Genomic DNA, 12,894 nt, shown 5'->3' on the forward strand with positions numbered 1-12,894 from the left:
AGTAGTGGTGGTAGTGGTGGGTAGTAGTAGTAGTAGTAGTAGTGGTAGTAGTAGTAGTAGTTTGTAGTAGTAGTGGGTAGTAGTAGTAGTGGTGGTGGTAGAAGTAGTAGTAGTAGTAGTAGTGGTAGTAGTAGTAGTAGTTTGTAGTAGTAGTGGGTAGTAGTAGTAGTGGTGGTGGTAGAAGTAGTAGTAGTAGTGGTGATAAAACAGGTAGCAGTACGGACATTCTGTTGTATACATATGTTTAGAAATTCTTCCAAAACACATAGACCTTCTCGTAACAGGGGCGGATCAGTTCATTTTATGGGGGGGGTTTCCAAAAGTATATTGTGAAGATATGGGTGTGAAGGCGCGAAGCGCCGAGCCGACGGCGCAAAGCGCCTAGCTTGCTAGGGGGGTCCGGGGCATGCCCCCCGGAAAATTTTGTAAAAAAGGATGCAAAATGGTGCAATCTGGTGCATTTTGAGGATGATCATTACCAGTTTCAGGCAGCAGATTTTGTCACTGATTAATACCCCAAAAAAACACCATTTAAAAAAAAATTTTTTGGCTGGGGGGGGGTTTCCGGAAACCCCTGAAACCCCCCCCTCGTCCGCCCCTGCGTAAAAACGAGTCGGCTAACCAACTCAGGTCTGTCGTTATACTGACGGTAAGGAATTTAGCAAAATGGATTTGTAAACGAAGTTCCTACTTTTCAGTAGAAGCGGCCAGATGTTGATTTTGGTACATGTCTCTTATCACTCGTAACAGTCTGCAAAGATCTGTAGCGGTGCACGGCAATAGCCAGGACTATCTTATCACTCGTAACAGTCTGCCTAGATCTGTAGCGGTGCACGGCAATAGCCAGGACTCTCTTATCACTCGTAACAGTCTGCATAGATCTGTAGCGGTGCACGGCAATAGCCAGGACTCTCTTATCACTCGTAACAGTCTGCAAAGATCTGTAGCGGTGCACGGCAATAGCCAGGACGGTATCTTTACACTTCTTATGTCTTGACATTGAGAGATTCTTTCCAAGTTTCCCATTTCACACACACACACACACACACACACACACACACACACACACACACACACACACACACACACACAAACGCACGCGCACGCACACACGCACATACACACACACACACACACACACACACACACACACACACACACACACACACACACACACACACACACACACACAGAGAGAATTACACATAAGAGAAAAAAACATGTTCAGACTTACAGTAGACTTGCATCTTGAACCAAGCACGGACGTCAGAAGTAGTGGCAGCGTTTTTTGCTGTACAGAAAAACATTTTGTTGTTGTCTAAGTAGGTCAGCTCGGTCAAGGTCACGTTGACTTGCCCTTGACCTACGACCTTATCTGACTGACTAGACCACAATGTCAAGGTTGCAGGAGGATTGCCTTCGTGACCCGCAGGAAAGTGACAAAAGAGTTTCGGTGTCTCCCCTTCCATGAAGGGATACGATTGGCTGGCGTATGTGATGTCAGGCCTTGATGGTGGGTCTGAAAAATACAAATAATTACGGTAATTTAGAAGTGGAATAACAAACACACTTTTCTCAATCATTCTCAAGAGGTGCAACGTCATAAAAAACCCAGATTAAACAACGGGGCAAAGGAAATGGTTTGATGTTGTTCTTTCGTTTTTGTTGTTTTGGGTTAAACAAGATTTTATTAATGAAATACAGGGTGGCATGTATATACGATATAAACATGTGTGGTCACACAACAAGCTAAGCTTGTAAATATAAGCTTGGTTATAAATATGTACATCTAGATAGGAATTGTTATTTCACGTTATGTCAAGGTCATAGAATCACTTATACCCTTATGAGAACGCAAGACAGACAAGATACAATGTTTACACACACACACACAAAAGAGGAAAAAATGCAGCAAAAGATTTAGAGGATGTGACAGAGGACGGGAAGGACTGCAATATCGGGGAGATCCCGGGGGAGGAGGGGGGGGGGGGTGTCAGAGAGACGATGAGAGACTTTCACAGACTTGCTAGATCAATGCTTCTGTTGTTTTCCTTGTACTGATCCACAAAAGTGATGAACATTTCTAATAATACCATAACAAATATTCCAAACACAAAATTACTTGGGTCCCGCTGGGTGGGCTTACACTTACTGACATTCATGAAATCGATAATTTGCGGTTCCGCCTGAAGAAGCATGGGAGGGTGTAGCCTGGGTAGGGAGAGTCTGGACCATGCCACGGTATATTACACACAGACAATAGGGTTTAACGTCCTCTTAGACCAATTAACTGGTCTATATTGGGACAGGTATTGGTAATACGCTGAAGATATGGTGTGATACTTTGATTCGAACAAGCCCGCTGTGGCTATCTTCTTCGACACATCAGCATTGGGTTTGTCTCGTCAAAGTATCGAAATACGATCATGATAATCAGAGACGAGAGATGATACATGCGTGTCTTCGTGTTTTCCAAGCCCTGAGACTTTCGCTGTGAACGTGGGATCTTTTTCGTGCGCATGTGTGCACACGGGGGTGTTCGGACACCGAAGAGAGTCTGCACAAAGTTGACTCCGAGAAATAAATTTCTCGCCGAACGTGGGGATCGAACCCACGCTGATAGCGACCAACTGGCTACAAAGCCAGCGCGCTACCAACTGAGCTACGTCCCCGCCCCGCAAGGAAGAATTAAGAAGGAAGGAAGGAAGGAAAAAGGAAGGAGGGAAGGAAAGAAGGAAGGAAGAAAGTAAGGACAGAAGGAAGGAAGAAAGAAGGGGAACGAACGAACAAGCAAGTGGGAAGGTAACAACTCCCTAATGTCATGAAAGAAAACTAGTTAATGTAAACAAATATACATTCATACATTTTTCGTCCGTAAACACTAAAACACTGATATGTGAAATCAAGGTATAATTGTAAACAGCTCAGAACGTAGTCTGGTCGAGTCACATGAAACTCTGATGGACCTGTGTGAAAAAATCATCATCATCATCATCATCATCATCATCATCATCATCATCATCATCATCATCATCATCATCATCATAATCGTCATCATCATCATCATCATCATCATCATCATCGACATCATCGTCATCATCATCATCGTCATCGTCATCATCAACATCGTCATCATCATCATCGTCGTCGTCATCATCGTCATCATCATCGTCGTCATCATCATCGTCATCATCATCATCGTCATCGTCATCATCATCATCATCATCATCATAATCGTCATCATCATCATCATCGTCGTCGTCGTCGTCGTCGTCGTCATCATTGTCGCTGTCATCCGAAGTGGGCTACGTTTCACATGCACTGCATCCATCAGCCGGACAAAACTAAAGAGTCTGTGTCAAAGATTCAAGAGCCGATGATAAAGGCACAGTCAGCTTCCCGTAAACCACCATAGACACTGTCAGGCTTTTACACGCAGTACAAACACCCTTTCGTTTAAACACTCACCGCTTGAGAACATCCCAGGGCGAGCAATTCTCAAAGAATTTATTTTTGCGTGGCCAGCCGGATTGTCTAAAAGACAATCGGACGGCTAGTTTTGGCGCTAGACCTAACTTTTAAAATCTCAATAATAAATTGATAGCTTATTACTTTTTTCATCAAGACAAGATCAGTGCAATTCTAAGTTTTGAAAGTTTGAAAAACGAAAGCCCGGAAGCGTGTCACGCAAGACGTGTTTCCCGTAGCAGACGATTGTTGTAGCATAGCGCTTGCTTGTTTTGAAGTCAACCGACGCCGACAAGTTCGTGTGACTCGCAGCCGATTGTTGCGTTTTAGATTCAAAAGTACACGATAACGTGCTATTGCAGATAAAGCGAGTCGCATTGAAATCACTGACGACTAAATTGTGACAAAAAGAAAAGTGGATCACACGGGTTCACGCGAGCGAAAGAGTCATTCAAACCAGGGATCTAATATAGGTCTATGTTCAAACGAACTGTGTTATTTAATGCTTTTAAATGCTATTGCAAGTGTGTTCGATAAGGTTAGAACTGCTTTTTTCATGAGAAGATTTAAATCGTTCTGTAAACCATTTGAGACGGACTGGGGCTTTAACATCTAAACCAAGGAAAAACCATCACTGAAACTTACACGTGACGTTGATGACTAAAGTAGTTGTGAGATTAGTTATCCACTTCAGAACACACTTCACCACTCCGCCATCATTGTACCGATGCGCAGTGACTCTCCAACTGATATGGTTGTTGTTTTCACTCGCCAGTACTCTCCCGTTCCAGTATCCAATCAGATTCCCTGTAGGCTGACCCAGATTTGCTGCTGTACACGTGCAAAAAATTCTCTTGTTCTCCTTGAAGAAACCATCCACAGTAGGTGAGCAGTCAAGACGCGGGGTTTCCGACGGAGATGCTGAAACAGTTGTACAGTGGAACACCCTTTTAAGAACTGAAAAAGTCTGAGAAAATCCGGTCTTAAAAACGAGGTAGTCTTACATTGGAGATACATTTACAGACATTGTTAACTGAAAATCTGAAAATCTGAAAAACAAAACGAGGCAGTCTTACATTGGAGGGGGGAGAGGGGGTTAGGGGGGGATGTTGGACTGAAAAGTAGGATTCTACTTTATCAGAGCGTATAAAACACGCATATGTTCATCGTCTCATATTTGTTTTCCATTTCCGTCTCTGTGTGTCTGTCTGTCTGTGTGTCTATGTGTCTGTGTGTCTGTCTGTGTGTCTCTTTCTGTCTCCGTCTGTCAGTGTGTTTCTGTGTGTTTATGTCTCTTTAAGTCAAATAAAAAGGCACAACATTGAACAAGAATGATATTAAGTCGCTTTCCTAGTTCTGCGTTTTGTCTTTGGCCAACAAAAATAAAAATGTTGGTTTAAGGTAACCCGACCGACCCTATTTTTTTCCGCCGACCCAAAGACTTTCATTTCTAATAAAACCACACAACTTTTGGCACATTTTGCGAACCTTACCGAGACAAAGGGATGTAACCTCATTCAAAATCGAATAAAAAAATAAAATAAATAAAAAACACAAAAAAACCCATACCGACCTTATCTTTTTGGGTCAAGTTACCCTAAACCAACATTATAAGTTGTTTGGTGGCTTGTTGACAGACCAGCTCTTTTGTTGGTCCGAGGGAACCATATCGTCTTTTGTTTCATCTTTATCTACCAAGGCCAAAAGCCTACACTTTTTTGTTTATTTCTCAAAAAACACACATTACTTTTGGCACATTTTGCGAACCATACCGAGACTAAGGGAAGTAACCTCTTTTAAAATCGACCACATTAAAAATAAAAAATAAATATTATAAATAAAAATAAAAAGCCGACCTACCGACCCTATCTTCTTTGGTCACGTTACCCTAAAGCAACATATATTTTGGTTTGGCCTTAGTGCATGAAAGGACTTCAGCGAGCGGCATTGTCACTCCGGTTATCTTAAGCATCCGTTTGTACAAACATTACTTAAATCTTTTGCAGTTTATAAGATAGTCAACAGATCATCAAAAGTAATCTAAAATTGGACATACACAAGTTTTGAAAGGTTTAAAAGAGAGAAAAGTGAATGAAGGAAGGACAATTCTTACCTACGGCTACGTTTCCTATCTGCTCTTTTACTGCACCAGGGGCGACAATAATCTCGTAGGTGTAGGTGGTGCTGAGGGTAGGAAGTGACGTAGTAAAGTTGCACGTGCTGGTGACGTTATTGACTGGAGAGTATTTTTGGGTTTCAATGACCTGATCATTGATGATGAAAAAACAGACAATTAACCCATCCATCAATCACTCAACCAACTAATCAATCAATGAATCAATCAACATATCAATGCATCAATTAAACAACGAATGAATGAATGAATCAATCAATGAATCAATCAATCTATCTCTCTGTTCGCGATTCTGTGTTCCACCACCGTTTTCTCCCACTCACTCCTTCTCCCAACCACCATACCCCCCCCCCCCCCCCCGCCCCCCGCACCCCTTCCCCACCATCACGCCTGTTAGGAAAACCCGCGTGTCTTCCTGCGTTATAACGAGGGTTTTCCACTAAAAGCCCGTCTGTGTTTTTGCGTGCGAGAAGTTAAAGGGATATTATCCGCCTGTACAAGTGCGTGTATTGGAACCAGAATCATATAAAAACAGAATCAAATAAAAAATGAAAAACAGACTAAATTACGCAATAAAATTGAATATAATGATGCTGTAGTATTGAAAAGCTTCAGGGTTTCTATGCCTTTACGTTCGCAAATGAGGCAGCGGAGAGACTGGGATTTTACTATTTTTAGAGTTCTTGTTGACCCGTGATTTGTAAAAATGTAAAACATTTTACAAATTGCGGGGCGCGCCCCGTGATTTTTAACAATTGATGGTTGTAGAGAAGCTGCTGAATGATCGGGTTTGTTTCTTGCCAAGGAAGAACAAAAATAAATCGGTCACGGAAAGTTAAGGGAGAGAAAAAATAAACAGGGAAATACTGAGACCTTTTAGCCAATTCATTCTATAATTCTTTTTTCCTTGTTTTCTTTTTTTTCTTCTATTCTTTCTGTTTTCATGGGGAGATTTTGGTGAATGTGAGGTTTTTATGTCTGCTCCACAGTAAGAAACATGACCATCTCAGTCTTTAAAAAAATTTTTTTTATTACTTTTCTGCAATAGGTCGATCGTTGCATATGATTCCAGTATGTATCATCCTTGTCTGCTAGATCTCAATCGGAAGCATGATTAAGAAAGCAGAAAGAATAACAGAAAACAAAACTGTGAGAAAAAGTTTGATACTTTAGAATCAGGAACATCACAAAAATGTGTTCTCCTGGAGAGACCTACATTTGCTCCCTCGCTATCAGCCGCATGGACAGACAAGGAACTTAGTCGATACATATCGACAGGGGGCCGACAAATGGTTTTAATGTGAAATGTGTGTAGAATGGGTGTGGGTTTGAAACAAACACACAAACCAACCCATGTGAACCCCGGGCCGCAGGCCTTCGATGTAGTGATTGAAAAACAAGAAGAGCAAACGCTCGATCGAGTCACTTTCGCAGTTCTGAATATTATATGAGGCATCAGATGGACAGGAAGAAATTGCTATTCACAACACAATGAGTCACGTTCACATAAAATTTGAGCCCGGTCACTTTTATAGTTTCCGAGAAAAGCCCAACGTTAAGTTGTGTGTTGCCGAACAGAAAAGGCTAGTTATCTCCCTTGTTTTTCTGATAACGTTCGTAAAAGGCTACAGATGTAAATACTTTGATGTAAAGAATAATCCTACAAAGTTTCAATCACATCCGATGAACTTTGTCAAAGATATAAAATGTCTAATTTTTCCTTTGACGCTGACCTGTGACCTTGAAAAAGGTCAAAGGTCAACGAAACCATCGTTAAAGTGTAGAGGTCATTGGAGGTCACGACTAAACAAAATATGAGCCCGATCGCTTTGATAGTTTCCGAGAAAAGTCCAACGTTAAGGTGGTGTCTACGGACGGCCGGCCGGACAGACTAACACTGACCGATTACATAGAGTCACTTTTTCTCAAGTGACTCAAAAAAGGATGTTCTCAAATGGTTCAATTCTCATTTGGTCTGATTCTCAAATGGTACCGGTATACCCCCCCCCCCCCTGGCCGCAGGCCTTAGGATTAAAATGTTATAGACACTGACCTTCTCCCCAGGGGTCATTGACCCAGTTTTAGCTATGAGAGGTGGTTCCCCTTTCATATCTGAGAGAGGAAACACTTCCTGCACCTGGGTCAGTGACCGAGTTTAACCTATGGGGAGTTTAACCTATGGGGCGGTCTCTTTGATGTCTTGAGAAAAAACTTGGCCAGGGTAGTACATGCACCAGAACTGGTGGACACCATGGACAAACATGAAATCGAAGCAGTTTGCTTGAGGGAACGGTCGTCAGCAACTCAAACTTCTCTGTTTTCTTTTTTTTAAGAAAATCTGACTTTCTTTGTGGCCCCCTGACTCCGCCCCCCTCCCTCTGTAAGGACCCCCCTCCATAAGGACCGATTTTTGTCAACATTTTCAAGATCGCTAGAGAGGGGTTCCACTGTATGACCTAACCGCTACTGGCAGACGGCCTCAATCTTCACGCGCATAGACGAGATTAATAGGTGCTTGGTTTTGGTATTTTGAATTACATTACATTAAACCTTTGTTGGCTTCATGGTCATGGCAACAGCCATAATAATATTACATGATGTATACTATTATATTTCAGCATATGTGAATTACATGTCATCATACCAAACTGTCATACATTTTTATTCCTACATTTATGATTGATCACAACCAAACCTACTATCATTGGGCACATCCAAATGCAAGCGCCTGTTCTTGACAATTTCCCTCTGATCTAAATATAAAATCAGTGCAATTTCCTGGGTCGGGCTTTGCCACAGACACTCACGGTTTGGCCTGTAGGTAAAAATGTACAATGTATTTTCTGATTTGTGAACAAAAGCTTTTTTTTTTTTAATTTTTTTTTTAACATAACAATGTTTAATGTCACTGTATGTTTAAAAGACCATGGTCACATTTGTAAAACAAATGTTAAATTAGAAAATAAATAACATTTTGGTTCATGATTTTTTCCTACACCTGTGCTAAAAATAAGAAATAAAAATGTCGGTATATAAGTCACTCAAATACAGCAAAGTATGAATGGTTTGAGTTTGTTGCGGTTGACCCTGCACAGGTCGACCTAAGATGTTTTTGTTGAACAATTTTGCCGTCACCCCTCCCATAGGGTGACGTATTTCACAACTTCCTGTGTTACACAGACTCAGTGATGACCAATTTTGCCTTCACCCCTCCCATAGGGTGACGGATTTCACAACTTTCTACTGATGAACAATGTTGCCTTCACCCCTCCCATAGGGTGACGGATGTCACAACTTCCTGTGTACACAAACTGATGACGTATTTCACAACAAAATGGCGCTGCCCATGGTCAACCTCGAAACTATCCGTATGAATGGGGGCCTCCTGGCCCCCATAATAAACAATCTGCGATAAGCATAGCCTGAGCGTATTGGGAAGGGGCGGTGTCCGACATAAGCTCGAACGACAAAAGCTCGAATGGACATGAGTTCGACGCGTCAAAAGCTCGACAAGACATATTTATTAAGCTCGAACGACAGAAGTTCGACCGGAAAAAAGCTCGACACGACGAAAGCTCGACGTCACAAAAGATACAGAATACAGAATACAGAATCTTGAATTGCCCAAGGTTGGGAATTTGTGATGACATTGCGGTTAAGAAACATTTCAATCCAGCCATTTGCTCCGCCTGGCGTCTGGCATTATGGGGTTAGTGCTAGGACTGGTTGGTTCGGTGTCAGAATAATGTGACTGGGTGAGACATGAAGCCTGTGCTGCGACTTCTGTCTTGTGTGTGGCGCACGTTATATGTCAAAGCAGCACCGCCCTGATATGGCCCTTTGTTGGTGTAAATGGCACACATCGAATGATGACATACACATGTTGCTAATCCTGTGTAGAATGATGTTGTCAAAACTAAGGGTCATATGTGTAATTAAAATCGACTTTATCTAAAACGATTACTGTAAGTCTCGGTGATGACTGGTTTTCAGTGTTGATGATGTTTTAGGTTCAAGCGACAGATTGACTAAATAGTTTGATATCGCTTCACGCGATGCTGTTGTTATTGTTGTTGTTGTTGTTGTTGTCAGCTCGCTGCCAGATTACACACACACACACACACACACACACACACACACACACACACACACACACACACACACACACACACACACACACACACACACACATGTGAACGGCTCAGATCATGGGTAATGTTGACACCTTCACATTTAAATGCTTATTTTATAGCCATCCATTTTATTGATAAGATAACAAAACAATAAAGAAATGAAAAGAACCAACAACATCGTTTTGTGTTTGTGGGTGGTTTACACGTTTAATTCACAAAACACGGCGGAAAATGGCGACCAATTTGTTGCACAGCGACAGGTCACTTCTTCAACTTCTTCTTCTTCTTCCGCGATCGTGGGCTGAAATTCCCACGTACACTCGTGTTTTTGCACGAGTGGATTTTTACGTGTATGACCGTTTTTACCCCGCCATTTAGGCAGCCATACGCCGCTTTCGGAGGAAGCATGCTGGGTATTTTCGTGTTTCTATAACCCACCGAACTCTGACATGGATTACAGGATCTTTTCCGTGCGCACTTGGTCTTGTGCTTGCGTGTACACACGAAGGGGGATAAGGCACTAACAGGTCTGCACATGAGTTGACCTGTGGTTTGAGGTCGCGCATGTTTTAAAAACAAGTCGTATATGATCAGTTGTGACAAGACATCCGGTGCCAACTTTCGCTCTCTACCTCTTCGAAAATGCATCATAACGCCCTTATTTTTTTTATTTTTTTTTTTATCTATATGGCTTCACACTGGGTACAACGTGAGACAATACTGTGTAGATACTAGAACAAAAAAATATTACATGTAAATGCTTTAGTTTGAGGTCGCGCGTGTTCTGAAAACAAGTCCGACATGATCGGAGGTGACAGGAATCCGGCTACTTTCACTTTCGATCGCTAGCTCTTCGAAAATGCATCACAACTCCCTTAGTTTCGTTTCTATGGCTTAAAACTTCGTACAACGTGAGAAAATACCTTGAAGATACCGAGAACAACAACAATAGTACATGTAACTGCTTTAATTTGAGGTCGCGTGTGGTCAAGCGTTGACGCACAGTACTCATTCAGATCGCGCTGACGGTGTGCACATGCGCGTTGCCTTGTACTTCCGCCGGATCAGTTGCGAGATTTTTTTAGCTGTTACTTTGTTCTCGGACGAACCTTTGCGATCTTTTTTTTATTTGAGCAAATTGTTTTGCAAAAACCGTAAGATCTTCGGCATACGCCGTAAGACTTGAAAAACATCAAAATTCCGAAAGAATTACGCGAAAAACGTAAGACTTGACAGGTATGCGTATTGGGCAGTGTTTTGCCGATTACGTAGCCTATAGAGCTCTGTAGGTCTAGCCTTCCCTTCTCCGAAAAACAACGAGGACGACCGGACAATCCCAAAAGGCTAAGTGTGGCGAGAATCGCCGCTTAAAACTAGTTTGCGAGTTTGTGCTGTTCACATGGGCAGCGATTTTGATTTGACTTGCCACTGACTAAAATCGCTTGAAAGTTGGTCACAAGCTGGTTGCAAGTCTGCCATGTGAACAGCACTTAATACACACGAGTAAGACTCGACCCGTCAGAATACAACCAGTTTATTACACCCCCGGTATAGGGGTGTGTATAGGTTTCACTCGATGTGTTTGTTTGTGTGTTTGTTTGTGTTCGCATATAGATCTCAAGAATGAACGGACCGATCGTCACCAAACTTGGTGAACAGGTTCTATACATTCCTGAGACGGTCCTTACAAAAATTGGGACCAGTCAAACACACGGTTAGGGAGTTATTGGTGGATTAAGATTCTACAAGGACTTATAGAGAAACATATTAATGGTCAAAGGGAAATAACCTTCTCAGTTGGTGGCAGTGAGAATGGGTGCAGTGAGAATGGTTATTTCCCTTTGACCAACGGGGGTGTTTTTCCTACCTCGAAGGAATTTCTTGTTTTGATTGTTTTGACAAACGGTCTGGTGTCCTAAGATCGCACTGGTACCCTTTAGATAAAGAAACCTACTTCAAGGACACCACTTTCACCTTAAAAATATACAACAGCATTCAACTTGTGACACTCCAAAGTGACACTATTTTTCGAAAACAACGGAAAATAAGGCGATTTTCACGTCACCGTTATTCCATTCAATTATTTAGGTGTGTCAAGTTTGGTATCGTTTTGAAGCTAAAAATGTGCAGACCATAATGACACTGTTGATTGCTACAGTTGGACAAGACTTTAGAACATATTTGATGGGCAAAAAAAATCAAACTTATTTCTTAGTTACTGTCGTCTCTGCCTGCCACGGCTAAGTGTTGAGTCACTATGTCAACAACATCACCGGCCCTGCCGGAACCTAAAGGTCAGGTTCACGGTCACAATTATGCAACGCTGTGCCTGACATATTTCATAACACGTTTCACAAACAAATGTCAAAGCACTTCAATTTCAATTTCTGAAAAAGCGTGTGACGGTTATGTATAAATTATTGCAGTCGCTGTGTGTGTTCTGTGCAAACACTCCACGGGTAGTGCCGTTTGGAGGGGGCGCAGCTGAAGGACGTTACTTACACAAAATGTCAAAGCACTTCAATTTCAATTTCTGAAAAAGCGTGTGACGGTTATGTATATTGCAGTCGCTGTGTGTGTTCTGTGCAAACACTCCACGGGTAGTGCCGTTTGGAGGGGGCGCAGCTGAAAGACGTTACTTACACGCCAATCACACACAGACGCCGCTTCTACTACGTTGTAAAATTGTCCGAGAGCGTGGCCAATCGTGGGCCAAACGTGGGAGGATCTCCATGAGCGTGGTTTGGTCGGGGTGGGATCTGCTAGGTCGTGAAGCTGCACGATCTCCCTACGCTTATTTTGAACTGCACAAAACAAGCGTAGCCGGGTCGTAGCGCAGTACAGTCGTGACGTGGTTTAAACATTTTGTTTTGCCTTGTGTAGGTTTAACCAACTGGTTTTTTCTTCATGCATTGATTTTTTAAAATCTGCACTCTCAACCAATCTTTGTGAAGTTGATATTCATTCAAATAAAGAGAAATTATGGCCGCTGTGTATTTTTTGTATTTAAAAAACAAACAAACACAGGTAGTGCACCACAAAAAGTGTTCACTCGAAACAGGGGACACGCCTATTGCTAGAAAATTACGTACACTTTATGAAAGAAAGTTGTAAAAAAGAAAATTTCACACAATGATTTGTGATCAGGAAAACTGTTTT

General features: G+C 42.1%; 1 protein-coding gene across 1 annotated transcript in view; it reads right to left on the reverse strand.

The window, feature by feature from the left end:
• The window catches only part of LOC138974188 (peroxidasin homolog), a 38,084-nt gene that overhangs the window by 10,880 nt on the left and 14,310 nt on the right, over window positions 1–12,894 (reverse strand). The window contains exons 3-5 of the mRNA XM_070346898.1: window positions 5,582–5,732; window positions 4,114–4,389; window positions 1,235–1,519 (exon numbers count right to left, since the gene is read on the reverse strand). Of these exons, the coding sequence (XP_070202999.1) occupies window positions 1,235–1,519; window positions 4,114–4,389; window positions 5,582–5,732 (712 nt within the window). The remainder of the gene's footprint in view (window positions 1–1,234; window positions 1,520–4,113; window positions 4,390–5,581; window positions 5,733–12,894) is intronic.

This window comes from Littorina saxatilis, linkage group LG8 (genome assembly GCF_037325665.1).
Source record: "Littorina saxatilis isolate snail1 linkage group LG8, US_GU_Lsax_2.0, whole genome shotgun sequence".
In the NCBI taxonomy this organism is placed as follows: Eukaryota; Metazoa; Mollusca; class Gastropoda; order Littorinimorpha; family Littorinidae; genus Littorina; species Littorina saxatilis.